Raw genomic sequence first — 15613 nt, forward strand, 5'->3', positions numbered from 1 at the left:
ATAGTTACAATTTAAATCATTGGTAATTAGAATACGGTTACATTCAAAGTGTATTTTGTTTACTAAAGAGATTACTTCGCATTTTAATGCCATTTATTTCATTTAATATTTAGACTATTCAGTTGGAAAAAATTAATCCGTATAAATGATGCAATCTAAAACTGCGCAGAAACACATAAGATTTGTTACATTCATATGAGCCAACAGAGAAGTTTGAAGTAAGTTTGGAACAGTAGAAATTGAAGTAAACCTTGTGTAAATTGTCATGTAAACATTTAGCTTTATGCTAAGCTAAGGTGCTATTTCTAGCCATTTTACATGCACCTCTTTCCAGGCATGATCATATTTTTATCAAGAAACTCCTCAATAGTTTTTTTTTCTCTAGTAAGACCATTGATATAGGCTAAACATTTTATTCTTAATGCACATTTTGTGATTGTTTTTCTGTAAAAAAATATATAAAAATCCTTAAAACAAGATCAATTTGCTTTATCTTCTTTTTGAAGCAACACTGCATACAATATTTAGGCTTTTTTTCAAAGAAGTGTATCATTTTACAATGTGTATTTTGTCTTACTGTATTGGCAGTTTTTATTGTCAAAACAAGTGCAAATAAATCTGCCAGTGCATAAGTAATCCTAAGTATTTCGATTACTTTATTAACCAGGAGTAATCTAACAGAATACATTACAAATAACATTTTACAGCATATATTCTGTAATCTGTAGTGGAATACTTTTTAAAAGTAATCCTCCCATGGGGGTTCAGCAAGAACTGATGCTGACTACCACCCCTGGAGTCGTGAGTTTGAAGCTGGTCTCCTAAGCAACCTAACAGGCCCGATTGCTAGGAAGGGTAGAGTCACATGGGGTAACCTCCTCATGGTCACGATTACTGGTTCTCTCTCATTAAAGAGCTGAGATCCTCCCCTTTATGATAAAATATAAAATTTGACCAATAACATATATTTCCAATGATTTGTTTAGCATGTTTTTCGTGCTGGACCGCATATTTTGTTCTGGACATCTAAGATATAACATTGGATTATTCACACAAGCCAGGTCAGCTAGCAAGCTCTTTTTTTAAAAACTGTCTATGGTATGAGCAGATATACATTTGAGATATTTGGGGCTTACAGCAGCAGTGATCGGCGCATTAAAAGAGTCGTTTGTATTTTATGTCTTACAGATATATTTTATTTTATGATACTTTTAAAAATCTTTCAAACTTTGTTATAAGGAAAACAAAATAAATTGTAAAGCATTCCTGAGAATGAGAGCTTTCATTTGATATATGATTTGTCTATTTAAGTGCTATCTGAAATACTTTTTATATTCATATTAATATTTCTACCACATGACCTCTAGGTGGTGCTGATTTACGAATGGTTTCGGGCCTTATTTTGTTATTTTATGTAACATAAACGCAGAAGTGATGATTATCTATGAAAAGATTCTAAGCTTTGAAACGACTAAATGACTTAAGTATTCTGAGACTTGAACATTTTACGCATAAACCTTTTTCGCAACATAACGCCCCCTTTTGGACCTGCCGGTGGGACCACAGAGTTGAAGAGGTTAAAGTGCTTGATACATTTGTGTGTTGCACAAAAAAAATACACAAGAGTCGTTGTCTGGTTTAAAAACTTTCTCTCAGTAACTATTTCTGTATTAATGTACAACCGTTGAAAATTACAGCATCATTTGTTTTTCACCTTTTTCATTTTTCTATGTTTTTTTTTTTTTTTAAATTAACTAACTATTAACAGCCATTTCCAGGAAATAAAAACAACAAAAACAAAGCAGGGGAGAGAGTGAAAAAAGGCAGAAGTTATGGCAGAAGAAATGATGGAGGGAAAGAGTCAGACAGTGCTTGGTGGAGTGTTTTGAGTGTGTGTGTGCGCGTGTAATGTCAGCTGACATGGGGATGCGAGAATGCAATGTGTGTGTATGTGTGTGCTGGCATACAACCGTGCTACTCTCAAACCCTGCAGCCGAGTAAAGATTAGAAAGCAAAGGGAACAAGAATGAACAAAGGGGGAAAATACAGCTTTGAAAAAGATGCCATGAATGAGAGAAACAGATGACAAAATGTTTTGAGATGCAGTGTAGACAAAAAGAGTGGAGGGGGTCAAGACAGTTGAGAGAAGATAGATAACTTGTGTGGACTTGTTGATGGACGAATGTTTAGGTGTCGTGGAAATCCTTCAGCAGCGTCTGTCTCTTCTGCTCAGCAATGTGCATCTGATTCTCCAGATCCTACAGAGAAAAAAAATTACTTTTTATTTCAGTTCTCCTTTTCACATCATCCTCCAGCCCTTGTTCCCTCCCTCACCCCTCTATCGTTGGCACTTGGCTCTCCTCTCTCATAACTGTCTGCTCTCTCCACTTTCCATGACAGGTTCTCAATCTCTGCCTCCAGCTGTGCCTGCTGATACTCAAACTACAGGAAATAAACAAATATAATATTTCTTGTTACTCAGACACCAGAGACAGATATTAAAGAGATCAGAGACTTTTAATAATAGATCCACATATTAAAGAGATAGGTCACTCAAAAATTGAAATGATATACTATTCACTTCCATTGCAACCATTTTGCATTCAATGAAAGTAAATGGTGACTGTGGCTAACATCTCCTTTTGTATACTAGAGGAAAAGGAGACATATGGGTTTGGACAACATAATTTTTACTTTTGAGTGAACTATATCTTTAAATGCATTTGCTAATTCACAAAGATGATTTTAAGTGCGCGAATGGCTGCTTACCAGTTTTTTGCGGGGTCCAGACTCCATGTAATAGGCATAAGGATAGGTGTACTGCAGTGTATAACGACACTATGGAGAGAGCACAACAGATAGACTGAGTGTCTGGGAACACAGACCAATACATTTACCAGTGCATGAGAAATCTTGGGCAGATATATATGAAAGTGAGCATGAATCAGTGAATTTGTGTGTGGCTAGTTGATGTGAAATTTCAAGCAGTTACAGCAGTGTCCTGCAATGTGACATGCGATACATTACCAACAATACTTTTCTAATTATTGTATAATGATTAATGAATTCCCATTAATTAAAAGTACACTGAATATTTGTACTTCTAAAAAAATAATAATTTGAAAAGTGTAGCACTCTTTTAACCCTTTAAGTGCTGAGTTTGCATTTAAAGATTTCCTGTTTCAGTGGCATACCCAAACTGAAAGGCATATAACTCTACAGTATAAAAATAAAAAAATAAAAAAGTGAGCCAAAAAAATTACTTAACATTTTTATGATTTCACTATATATCTTTGGGTGTAAGTAGTGGGAATTGGGCATTCCAAATTGGGAGAAAAAGGGGATACATTTTTTTTTTATCAAAATGGAACACTTGTTTGATAAACACGGATTTGTCTACAAATTTCAAAGCACTTGTTCAGTTTTGGTCATAATGCCTACATGCATTGTAAAGTAGAGCTTCTAAACTTTCAAACGATACCCCTTTTTTGTGTTGGTCAAGACTGTATTTATTCATATTTAAACAAAAATTATTCTCACGTGAACTGTATAAAGCTGTAAAGAACTTAGAGGAGATGTATATTATCTAAATAAAAAATTTCCCTTTTAAATGTATAGATATTTTAACCTAAATTCTTAATGTTAATGCCATTGACAAATGAAAATTATGTATTTTCAAGTGAAAATGATGTAAGGGAAGTGAGATTGTTACAATATAGTGGATAAGAATCAAGGCTAGTAACCAAAAGGTGATCCATGAACTGGAGATTTACCAGGTTCCCCATCACCACTGTGCCCTTAACTGACTGTCCACATATTTAGTGTACCATCAGTTCCATTGAATAAAACATCTGCTAAATGACAAGCAGATTAAAATGGTTTGAATCAAAATGTACCTTGGCCAGTAGCTTGGCAGCATTTTGCAGGTACTGCCAATCAATCCAGGTGCCCAGATTATTCATGACTCTCTCCTGAATCTTCTCCTGGATCCGCTGGTACGTCTGTGCTTCCAGCTGCAAGCTTTTATTGTGGTTCTCCCACTGCACACACATAGAAGATTTACATATACAATATTCCAACTGTAGACTCCAAACAATTAACTGTCAAAACAGTTCCAAAGGACCAAAAAAAATTGCCAAAAAAAGTTATTCCAGACACATTAAGTAGAATTAGCATTAGCACAAATTATTAAAATGTGAGAGAAAATGTATCAGTGGACTATGTCGGTCTGCAAAACCAGGCTTGAAATATACTTCACGCGAAAACGTGAAAGCAAACACGATGTTCGGAAATAATCAAATGCAGCTCGATCACCACCTTGAGTAATGAGTTACCTCCAGAATGCATGTTAAGTATTAAAAAATTATAATATTTTATTATTTATAGCTTTTCTTAAACTTGTGCTTTTATGTCTCACCCTCTCAAAGTAGAACAGGTATTTTTTGAGGGCCTCCCTGGCCTGGGCCTGTTGGCTCTGATTCACGATGTCTGGATTCTCTTTGTAGCGACTGCACTCATAGTACTCACTGCCATGAGTCTTCCAATCACCCAGACACATCCAGCAGAAATCTAAACACAACAGCCCCATTACAAAAAAAATTATAAATTCAATGTATTTTAAATCCAAGTTATAGAAACTAAAAATCACAGGGGAAAAAAAAAAAAAAAAAAATCATACCATGTTTACACTTGGAGCATTGCTGCAAAGAGAGACAAAAATATGTTGAATGAAAACAAACCTCACTATTATCACCTTAAAAATTTTCTTTGAAAAAAATATATATATTTTTAGAATTCTGAAGACAACATAAGGACAGAAAAGGAGGGGTGTACTAAAGAGAATGCACTACTCACCATGTGGTTGCATCCTCCATTCTTCTCAATGCAGATATTGCACTTGGGGCACTGGGGATGAAATCAAAGCAGTCAACACACTCTGAACCTCAGTTTATGCTAATTACACTGTGTAAATAAACCTGTGTGTCTTACGTCTTTAGTGTGAGCACTGATGTAGTTGGCTGTCTCAGAGTCATCTGCACATTTTGTCAGCCATTTGCGGATGGTAGCGCAGTCTGTGGGGGCATGGTACATCTGTCTGCATTTAAAACTGAAGAGGACAGACACAGTCCATTAAAATGTACCCACATGCACTCTTTCATCATCCAATCATCCACATGCCACCAAGTTTGAGGAGTAACAGAAAGCAAGTAACGGCATTACTTATTTAAAATACAAAATATAAGTAACTGTATTCCACTACAGTTCAAATTTAAATAATTGGTAATTAGAAAACAGTCACATTCAAAAAGTATTTTGATTACTGAAGAGAATATTTTGCATTTCATTGTCATCTGTTCCATTTAATATTTAGTGCTTTCAGATGGAAAACATTTATACATATAAATTATGTGATCCAAAGTGCATTTGAACAGCGGTGAAACACTTTCTAATAATGTGTTACATTCACACAAGCTGACAGAGAAGTACTTTTAAAGTAAGTTTTGAGTAGAAGAAATAGAAATAAACCTTGTGTAAATTGTCAGCTTTATAGCTGCTTATTTATATCCATTTTACATGTAAATGTTACCAGGCACGATCATATTTTTTTATCAAGAAAATTCACATTAGATCATAATAAAAAAAATTATAGTATGAAATTTGATATTAGGGCAAAAATCATATTGTTGATGATAATTTTTGTATTGTTTTCCTGTAAAAAATATCAAAAAATCCTTAAAACAAGATAAATTTGATTTATCTTGTTTTAGAAACAACACTGCATAAGAAGTAGTAATCCAAAAGTATTTAGAATACGTTACTGACCTTGTGTAATCTAACGGAACATGTTACAAATTACATTTTACAGCATGTATTCTGTAATCTGTAGTGGAATACTTTTTAATGGTAACCCTCTCAAAACCTGTATACCACACACTAGGGATTAAATGTTTGAATCAGAATTCAAATCCAAGCATGTTGCAGGGTTACCATTGTTTTTGACTAATGAATTTCCAGGACTTTTCCAGTTATTGATGATAACTGGTAAAAGATTTATAAAAATCATTATGATTAAGACCAATTCACATATGAACATTTCAGAACAATTTGTAAACCATTTGACTGAGTCATTGAAAAGAACAAAAGAATGATTCAATCCTAAATCTTACAACACTATGTCTTTCAAATATATTTTACTCTACACAATCTCGACATAAAAGCATGAAAATATAAATGGACTATAAAATAATTTGCGCGAGATGCGTTTCTTGTGATCTGAAGTGTTTGTGGGTTTGTGTAATACCAGAAAACCTCTCCACAGCGATTGCACTGCACTCTACGAGCTCGAGGTTTCTGCACCTGTATAACTATTGGACAGTCTGCACCAGGACACAACTGCAGCTGGAAATGACTCTGCAGAAAAAAAAATTAAAAAGGAAATTAACCAGGACAAACAGATTAAAAGGAATAGTTTACAAAACAACACAAATTCTGTCATTATTTACCATCATGTCATTGCAAACCTGTTTGACTTCCCTTCTGCGGAATACAAAAGGTACATTTGTGAAAAATATTCTTGCAATTCTTTCCAATATAATGAGAAAAACAACGCTATATTCCTCACACAAAGCTGCCGTATGGTTTAAGAGGACTTGGGATATAACATACAAGTCATAGGGACCACATTTATGAAACATTTATGGTGCTTTTTTGTGATTATGGAGCTTGACACCCCCAGTCCTCATTCACTTTCATTATATGGAAAAGAGTGGCCAGGATATTCTTCGATATTCTTCTACAAAGTCATACGAATTTGGAATAACATGAGGGTGAATAAATTATGACAGAATATTCAATTTTGGCTAAACTAATCTTTTAAAACAGATCAGTTAGATATCCTATTAGTCTCCTCAGATTTGATAAAACAGACACAAACCTCCACATAATCCCTGAAGAGGTAGCGTCTGTATTTGTCCTTCAGTTCCTCACTGGACAGCAGAGGAAGAACGAAATCATCTGGCATTCGAAGAGAGCAGTCCTGTGCCATGCAGGAGATTTCTACACACACAATCCATGAGATCAATAACATATTTGCCTTACACTGCCTTACACTCACTTTTCAAGCACAGAGAGTGTGCGCGTATACTCACCTACTCCCACGCCATCTTTGACAAGTACAGTGCAGTGCTGCTCCCAGCATGCCTTGCAAAAGGAGTGCTGACAGGGTAGAGAGAGGAGAGCGTCTCTCCGGACCAGCTGCAGACACACCCCACACTGCTGCGACACTCCGACCTGAATACACACAAGAGAGAAAAGTACTTCTAAGATCCATCTGTTGACACTTCACAAAAGCCAAGTTCTGCTCCGGCATACATTGCCATTTGACCAGTCAGTCAGTCAGACACACACACACACACACAAGTGCCATTGATTTTTATAATTAATGCGCTACTACTGTATGTTGAGTAATTGCTGTGGACATCAGGAACAACAAACTAATGGGAAGGATTTCACACCCATTTCCATCAGCCAGTTCGAGAGGGAAAGGTTTTCAAGAGCCATTTTCAACTATGTTAAAGGGATATTTCACCCAAAAAATACAAATTCTGTCATCATTTATTCCTCATGTTGGTCACACACCCTATATGACATACTTTCGGAGATGTTAGGTAGAATGTTATCCTCAGTCACCATATATTTTCATTGTATGGAGCAAAAAAAAAAAATGCAATGAAAGTGAATAGTGACTGAGGCTACATTCTACCTAACATCATCTTTAGTGATCCATAGAAGAAAGAAGTCATACAGGTTTGGAACAGCATCAGGATGAGTAAAATGACAGAAGTTTCATTTTGGGTGAACTATATCATTAACATTTTAGAGTTTGAGAGCTTCTATGATGTGGCTGGATAAAACTAGTTTTGTTTTGTTTTATTTTAAGTCTGTCAGGTTTATAAAATCTTAAAACCTTTTTACGCTTTCAGAAAACTTTTAGTCAACATTCAATTCTTGTCCCAACACACTTTCTTTTTCTAGTTGTAAACCTGTTACTATTTAACAAGGGACATAGAGCTTTAAATGAGAATTATCAGGCCTAAACACAAACATTATTAGTACTCACACAGAGAGATCTGCAGGTGCTGGTGGACTGCGCGTGGGCATCACAAAGCAACTGAGAAGAATTGGACTTAAACCTACAAAAAGAAAAAAACACATTCAAAGATTTTGATAGAAGTAATGGATAGCTGACAAAAGATAAAACTAATTTGGGGTTTCAACATCTAGATTCTGGGTTAAAGCTGAAGTGTGTAATTTCTGCGCCACTAGCACTACCGAATGGAATTGCACAAATAAACATTGTTTTCAAACAGTCTTCAAAATAACGTCTGTCATTGTCACAAACACATCATTGGTTGAGTGTTGTTGTATTGGGCTGGACTAGTCATTTAAAACAAAGAGGAATTTTTATAGCACCACAGAGACAGTGTTTACAGTTTTTATACAAATTAACCTACAAATGGATTACTTATATTGCACTCTGCATATTAAAGAACATTTTTTAAATTTTTTAAATTTACCCTCATGCCATCCCAGATGTGTATGGCTTTCTATCTTCTGCCGAACACAAAGATTTTCAGAAGAATATTTCAGCTCTGTAGATCCATTCAATGCTAGTGAATGGGTACCAAAATTTGGAAGCTCCAAAATTCACAAAGAGAGCATAAAAGTTATCCATAAGACCCCAGTGGTTAAATCTATATCTTCAGGAGTTATATGATTGGTGTGGGTGAGAAACAGACCAATTTGTAAGTCTTTTTTATTACTTTTTTTACTATAAATTCTCCTCCCTGCCCAGTAAGTGGCGATATGCATGAAGAATGTGAATCACCAAAAACAAAAGAAGATGAGATTGATAGCAAAAAAGGACTTGTTCTGTTTTCACCCACACTTATGTCACTTCTGGATTTAACCACGGGAGTCATATGGATTACTTTAATTGCTTCCTTTATTTTCTTTTGGAGCTTCAAAATGTTCACTTGCATTGTATGGACCTACAAAGCTGAAATATTCTTCTAAAAATCTTCGTGTTCAGCAGAAGTTAGTTAGTTAATTAGTTAGTGATTTTACGCCATGCCAGCTTCCAAGGCTATTTTCATGGTGAAAAGAAAATTAAAATATATTAAAAGATAAACAATTAAGGTTTTTCAAATGTATTTTCGATAAGAACTCTAAAACTGATCTCTTCAATCATTTCAAAAGTAAAATAGAATAATAAAGTAAAATCAATTCCTAGAAGAAATAAAACCAGCACAATAAAATTAAAAAAAAGTTTCAAGGATGGTGGATTCTGGCATTTGTTACATAATGGTGGATTGTCGTCTAATATTAAAAACATATGTGCGAGTCTGGAATGTCCTACTCGGCAATGGGTGTAAATTATCTGATGAGTTCAGTAAAAGAAAAAAAAAAAAGTCAAATATCTTGAATGGTGGGAGTGGGAGAAAATAATAATAGAACTTAGGGTGAACTATCCTTTTAAGCTAGGATAGAAGAGAGTTTAACAATGAATAAGTTACACACTTCAGCTTTATACATGTACACAGGAAGGTGCCGATTTTAGGTACTGTAAGATTTTCACCATTTTAATTACCTTAAGTGCAGTTCAATAATTGTAATTATTTAAGTGCAGTTCACTTAAATAGTCATAAGTTGTGACAAATTAATTTTTAAAAGTACACGTATTCCACATGTATTCTCTCAATAAGTGTGATGTTATAAAAACAGCATGTTTAATAATCATACAAGAATCAGAAACTGCTTCACTTTTCATGTGAACTCCCCATAAATGTGTTCATAGCTTTATGTGCATGTGGACATCTTGCATTACCTTTCGAGTATTTGTGACACCTGCCATTGAAACTGTACAAGAACCAGTCTGGCCACAGCTGGTGACACCTGAAGAAAGAGACAGTATCTTTGTACAGACAAACCAAACCCATTGAACAGTCTAAACAAGTTATTGGTTGAAAACACACACACACACACACACACACACACACACACACACACACACACACACACATACAGTTAAAGTGTTCTCAGCCAACACTAAACCTGCTAAACATCTCAGCTAAACACAGACTGTCCCTCACACACCCTCTCTTTTTGGTCACATACCTTTAGGGCACTGGCAACATTGTGGACTTCTTCAGTTAGTACCTTCTGGCTCTCTTTGTATGTCAAACAATTGAACTGGTATTCTTCTGGGTCAAATGGTTCTTCTATTGCCACGTCATCATCAAGTCCGTCATAATAATTAGCGATGTCACCCTCTACGAAGTCCTCATCGTCTTCCAATTCCTCGTTACTGTCTGAGGCTTGGCTACTCATATCCACAGACATAGCCCTCTGGGCCCACCCTTTTCCTGATTGACAGCTGCTCTCCACCAATCTGCAGCTTCTGAAAGCTGCCCTTTGCCCCAGACTGGACCACAAATCCCAGGGGGCTCCTGCGGCTTTTAGCAGCACCGAAAAAAGCAGAAGAAATCACACTCCCCGTCACTCATGAGGAACTGGAGCGAGGGATGAGCTTAGAGGGAGAAATAATACTGAAAAAGAGAACAAACATCCACATTACTTGGTTACTGGCACCTTTATGCACAGTAAATTGTTATGCCATATACACCAACAGTCAAATGTTTGGACACGCTTGACTGAATTAATATTCCTTTTGATCCTAAAACCTTTTGAACTAAAAGCTTGTGTAAATGCATGAAATAAGTTTTGTAGGCAAATTTAAATTGTGCCTACATATGATTTAGAAAACTAAAACTTATCACACTTACTAAGCAATTTATTTAGAAACACCTTCCACCTTCTTTAACAACGTAAATGTAGCACTTTTTTTTTTTTATTTCCAATTTAAAAAAATATTTAGTGTAAATGTATAACATTGTAATTTGTATAATATTATCATGGAATACGTTTAAAAAAAAAATCAGAAACAACAGTTTCGATGACACTTCTAATCACTGAGGGAGTTACAGAAAATTTCTCCTGTTTCTCTCTTACTGCTGTTATCCATTGCTCTATATTTTTATTTTCTTTTGCAAAGCTGTGAAAGTGCAATCATTGATTTTTCTTTTGTTGCTGGAGCAAACAGGTAAGCAAAAATTGTATTTGCTGTGGTCTCCCATTCACAGTCATTAAATTTTATAAAACTATGACTCCACATTCACGCATGCGTGAAAAGGGTCCATTCACACGATTATCTAATCAGCCAATTGTGTGGCAGCAGTGCAATGCATAAATCATGCCGATGCAGGAACTTCAGTTAATTTTTACATTAACCATAAGAATGGGGAACAAATGTGATCTCAGTGATTTTGACCCTGCCAGACAGGCTGGTTTGAGTATTTCTGTAACTGCTGATTTTCACACACAACTTTAGAGCAGGGGTGGGGAACGTTAGGCCTCAGGGCCATATAAAGCCTGCAAGACCATTTTACCCGGCCCGCGAGGCCATTTGAGAAATAATTTGAAAAGCAAAAAAATTGCCTTGATTCAATTAACCTGAAAACAAATTCCTTTCAAATAATGTTTAAAAATAATTTGAAATGATAACACCACAAAATATTGTATAATAGACAGACCTTTTAGTGTTTTTAATGTTTGAGCACGTATCAGAATGCGTACATTAATTTCAACCCACAATCAGAAATTGCAAGCAATTATATGACCCGCGAATAATTTTGTAAATACTCAAATGGCCCTTAATGGAAAAAAGGTTCCCCTGCTCAAGAGTTTACTCAGAATGGTGCCAAAATAAAAAATGAGCAGCAGTTCTGTGGATGGAAATGCATTGTTGATGTGAGGTCAACGGAGAATGGACAGACTGGTTCGAGGCTACGGTAACTCAGATAAACACTCTGTACAAATGTAGTGAGCAGAATAGCATCTTAGAATGCAAACCATGTCAAACCTTGAGACAGATAGGCTACAATAGTAGCCCATAGCCCATAGTGTTCCTAATAAAGTGTTCAGTGGGTGTATTTTTTTTTTTTCATTAATATGTTGGACAATATAGTATTAGTTATTAGGGCTGGGTAATTGATACAGATTTCCCGATTTGATTCGATTCACATGCTCTCGATTCAATATCGATTCATATGGGTATATTTCTGTTACAATGTCTATTTTATACTGACATATTAAAGGAATTCTGACTCTAATGCTGTTAATAAGGGACCTTATAATTTCTACATTATGAAATTATTTATTTTTACAAATTTTATTTCAACATTAGATTTTCATCATTTTGGTTACATTTTAGCTTTTTAAATATGCACAAATAAATATGATGTCTTTATATATAAAATAATAAATTCCAAATATTATATTGCATATATATTTTGTTACATGTTTATTGTTTCCATACATAATTTGTACTATTTGCATAATCTTTCTAACCTTAAGAATTTGTACTTTAAAATACAATGTGAATTCAAAATAAATTTTATTTTCAATAAATATCTTATTTCAATATGACTAATTATTATATTCTGACTATAGACACTAGAGCATTTTATTGAGTTGGGAAATAGCTAGCAAACATGTTTGCTTCCCACTCCATAACAGGTATCATTCATCAGGCTCCTAATGATTTACTGTGTTTTTCACATTATTGTATTTAGGTTAGTGTAAATAGTCTGCCACAGTTGTAGTAAAAATGTATAATATATCATTTAAAACTATAACATTTCTGTCAAAATGCCATAGTTAGTTACTAATCATAATAAATGTAAGCCAGGGTGATTATTTTGGTTCATGCAGAGTGTTGTCTTGTATCCTTGTCAGTGCTGAATAGAATGTCAGGGGTGTCCAGCTGTTTGAGAGGTTCGACTTTCTCGACAGCGCTTAAACTAGATGTTCTGAATTTTAAAGGGGACTTAAGTTTAGAAGTCAATTTAAGCCTTCTGATCATCAAGAGAAGCCACCGTGATATCAAGTGATCAGATTGGCACTTTCCCATCCCCTGGAGCGCTGATAGCGAGGGAAGCCTGGTTAAAACGTGTGGCTCCAGAATTACATTAGAGTAGAGCACATCAATTGCGCAAGCTTCTGTGATGTCTCGCACCACATTATGTGAAAACCAGGCTTCAACTTCACCTCACAAAAGCGGTTAAATCGTATCAAGCGCCGTAAGCCAGTTTTGGTGGACCGATAGCACAAAATTTTATCGCATGTGGTCTAATTCGAAAAATATTTTGTGATGAAGTAAATATAGCAGAAAACATATATATATATTTTTTTCTACATTGAATAAGTTAAATTTGAACTTTTGTAAATTCTAAATTTGTACTCAATTCAAACATTTTAAAATTAATTCTCTAGTATAGAAGTAAATATTCTTTCTCATTGTTATCTTTACAATGCGTCATCATGTATCAATCCTAAAGTAGAAAACCTTGTTATTTGCTAATTTTTAGTACATTTTACAATTAAATAAATGTTCCCAGCATCCCCCGGGCTTGAGCTTGCATGCTTTCACTCACTGAAAGTTGAATAACACCATTTATATGGTTGTTGTTTTTTTTTTTTTTTTACATTTAATAACTTCTTGTTTTGTGAAGTCTTAAGATCATTTTATATGCAAAATCACCCGTTAATGATACAAAAAAATATCTAGTGATTGTTTCTGTCATGGAGTTTTGAGCCCCAAGTGTTCAGGTTTGCGTGTGCAGGTCTGAGTTTTGTTTCTATCGAAATTAAAACAAGGTAATTTTGTCTAATAGAATGCAACAGCCAGGTTGGTGGGCACTGTTGAGCTCTATACACTACATACTGTAGAATGGTTCAAGCTTCCCTGTGGAATGTGTAAAGACATCTAAAAAAAGCACTGACATGCTAGAACACTTTTAATAGCATGATACTATTAATGGTTAATTCAGTGCTACATTGCATGAATAAAAAAAACAAACAAAGATTGAGTAAAATTTACTTGAAAAAGTCAAATTAAAGCCTCCAAAAATTGTGTGTAGCCTTTACTTGAAAATATGATCTGTTAAATGTACAAGCAATTTTTGCATGGAAATTGTTTCCTAGGTTTTAAGTAATCCCAGTTCATTTTTCTTCCAGTTTCATAAGAATCCCAGGTGTTGGGAACTCATGAAGTTGGTTGAGAGAATAATGGTGGAAAGTTTGAAGAAGCTAAAATAGTTTATTTATTCCAATCCTTCTATTATTTTAAAATTGTGATGACTTTACATTTATTCTAAAATGTACAAAATAGCAATGATACAGAATCAGTAGGATTGTTCAATACTTTGGATTGGTAGTGTACTCAACTTCATAGGGTCGATGACAATCTCAAAGCCAAACCCAGAGATCAAGGAGCTGTTTCCTTATCTACAGATAAACACACCTTGAAAATGACATCAGACGGAGCTCGAAGATGTTTATCTCGCTGTTAACAGTCGCCAAGCATCTCCATGCGGGTGAAGGTCCGTTCACAACAAACGAATTTTCAGATATAAACTTAAACTTTCGAACGCGCGTCTCAATACAATAAGTTGTGTTGCATTTACCTCTTTTTAGCGCAAGAACTCGTGCACGTCGGTGCACATGCAGAGCGGCTTAGTGCTCTGTTTTAATGGATTACACGGTATACTGGCAGTCCAACCGGACAGCAGGAGCAGGGGAGGCCGCGTGACCGCAAGTCTGACGATCAACGAGATCAAAGCTCTGCGTGTGTGCGCGCACTGATGTGATGACAGTCACGGATTCCTATTGAATAAACACTCAGCACATTCAATGAGAAGTGAACAGAGGGTCAGTGAGCGGCTGCTGCCGTCCTGTACCTAGTGGGTCGGGTATATATAACCCCACAGTCATGGGACGACCTGGCCCGGTCCCACACACCCTTGCCGGTCCGGCCTTCGCAATTCCCCCCCGAGACTATAAATAGCTCGTCTATACTTGGCGGTTTACATATAATCACATTCGGCTGGCTATCAGATCTCGGTATACGAAGGGAGGGGAATCGGGGATTGCAAACTCACTGTATCCACAGTCCGGGATCTGCTTTGTTTACTGCATATGAATCGGGCGGCACCAGCTGTTGCTTCTGTCTGGATCAGCAGCAAATATATAGAGCAGCGCAATCGTTGCGATGGAGTCCCACTCTGCTGCCAGATATCCCCTAAATATATTATATTGTTCTATTACATACACTCAAAGTTTAAAAAGCACAGAGACCGTCCTAACATTTTGAAGTGAATGCATATGGCGTTTGTTGACGCTTCAAATGCTTCATTCACAGTCAGCCGTTTCAAATGCTTCATTCACAGTCAGCCGTCTGCGCGCAACCCAGCTCGGGGATTCGTATGTAAACAAGGCCGTTTTTGGTCCGCGCAATAAAGCTATCACTCTGATCGTTCAAAGCCCCTCCAACGTGTCTAACACATCGAGTGTACTCACCTGCTGAACCGCGTCAGGCCGCACTCGACGCTGAAGGGAGATATCGTGACAGAGATCCGATCCGTTCGGTGTGATGAGTCGCACCAGAATGGAAGATCGGAAGGACGGGGGGATTCTACGCTGCGTCACTTCCGTG

General features: G+C 36.0%; 1 protein-coding gene across 1 annotated transcript; it reads right to left on the bottom strand.

Annotated features, from left to right (window-relative positions):
* Window positions 1-1629: 1629 nt before the first annotated feature.
* On the bottom strand, window positions 1630-15613 carry arih2 (ariadne homolog 2 (Drosophila)). Its single transcript, XM_052094867.1, has 15 exons — window positions 15478-15613; window positions 10177-10607; window positions 9887-9954; window positions 8120-8192; window positions 7149-7290; window positions 6935-7056; window positions 6302-6411; window positions 4990-5107; window positions 4855-4905; window positions 4679-4700; window positions 4418-4569; window positions 3897-4040; window positions 2770-2838; window positions 2335-2442; window positions 1630-2258 (listed from the first exon to the last, which is right to left on the bottom strand). The coding sequence occupies exons 2-15, from the start codon at window positions 10399-10401 to the stop codon at window positions 2187-2189; spliced, it is 1476 nt and encodes a 491-aa protein (XP_051950827.1). The 5' UTR covers window positions 10402-10607; window positions 15478-15613; the 3' UTR covers window positions 1630-2186.

The sequence above is a fragment of the Xyrauchen texanus genome, chromosome 27 (genome assembly GCF_025860055.1).
Source record: "Xyrauchen texanus isolate HMW12.3.18 chromosome 27, RBS_HiC_50CHRs, whole genome shotgun sequence".
NCBI lineage: Eukaryota > Metazoa > Chordata > Actinopteri > Cypriniformes > Catostomidae > Xyrauchen > Xyrauchen texanus.

Coding starts and splice junctions, on each gene's coding strand:
- arih2 (XM_052094867.1), bottom strand. CDS start 10,401: ATGTCTGTGGATATGAGTAGCCAAGCCTCAGACAGTAACGAGGAATTG. Junction 7,057..7,148: donor CAAAGATGGCGTGGGAGTAG/GTGAGTATACGC, acceptor TTGTGTGTGTAG/AAATCTCCTGCATGGCACAG. Junction 2,259..2,334: donor CAAGTGCCAACGATAGAGGG/GTGAGGGAGGGA, acceptor TTTTCTCTGTAG/GATCTGGAGAATCAGATGCA.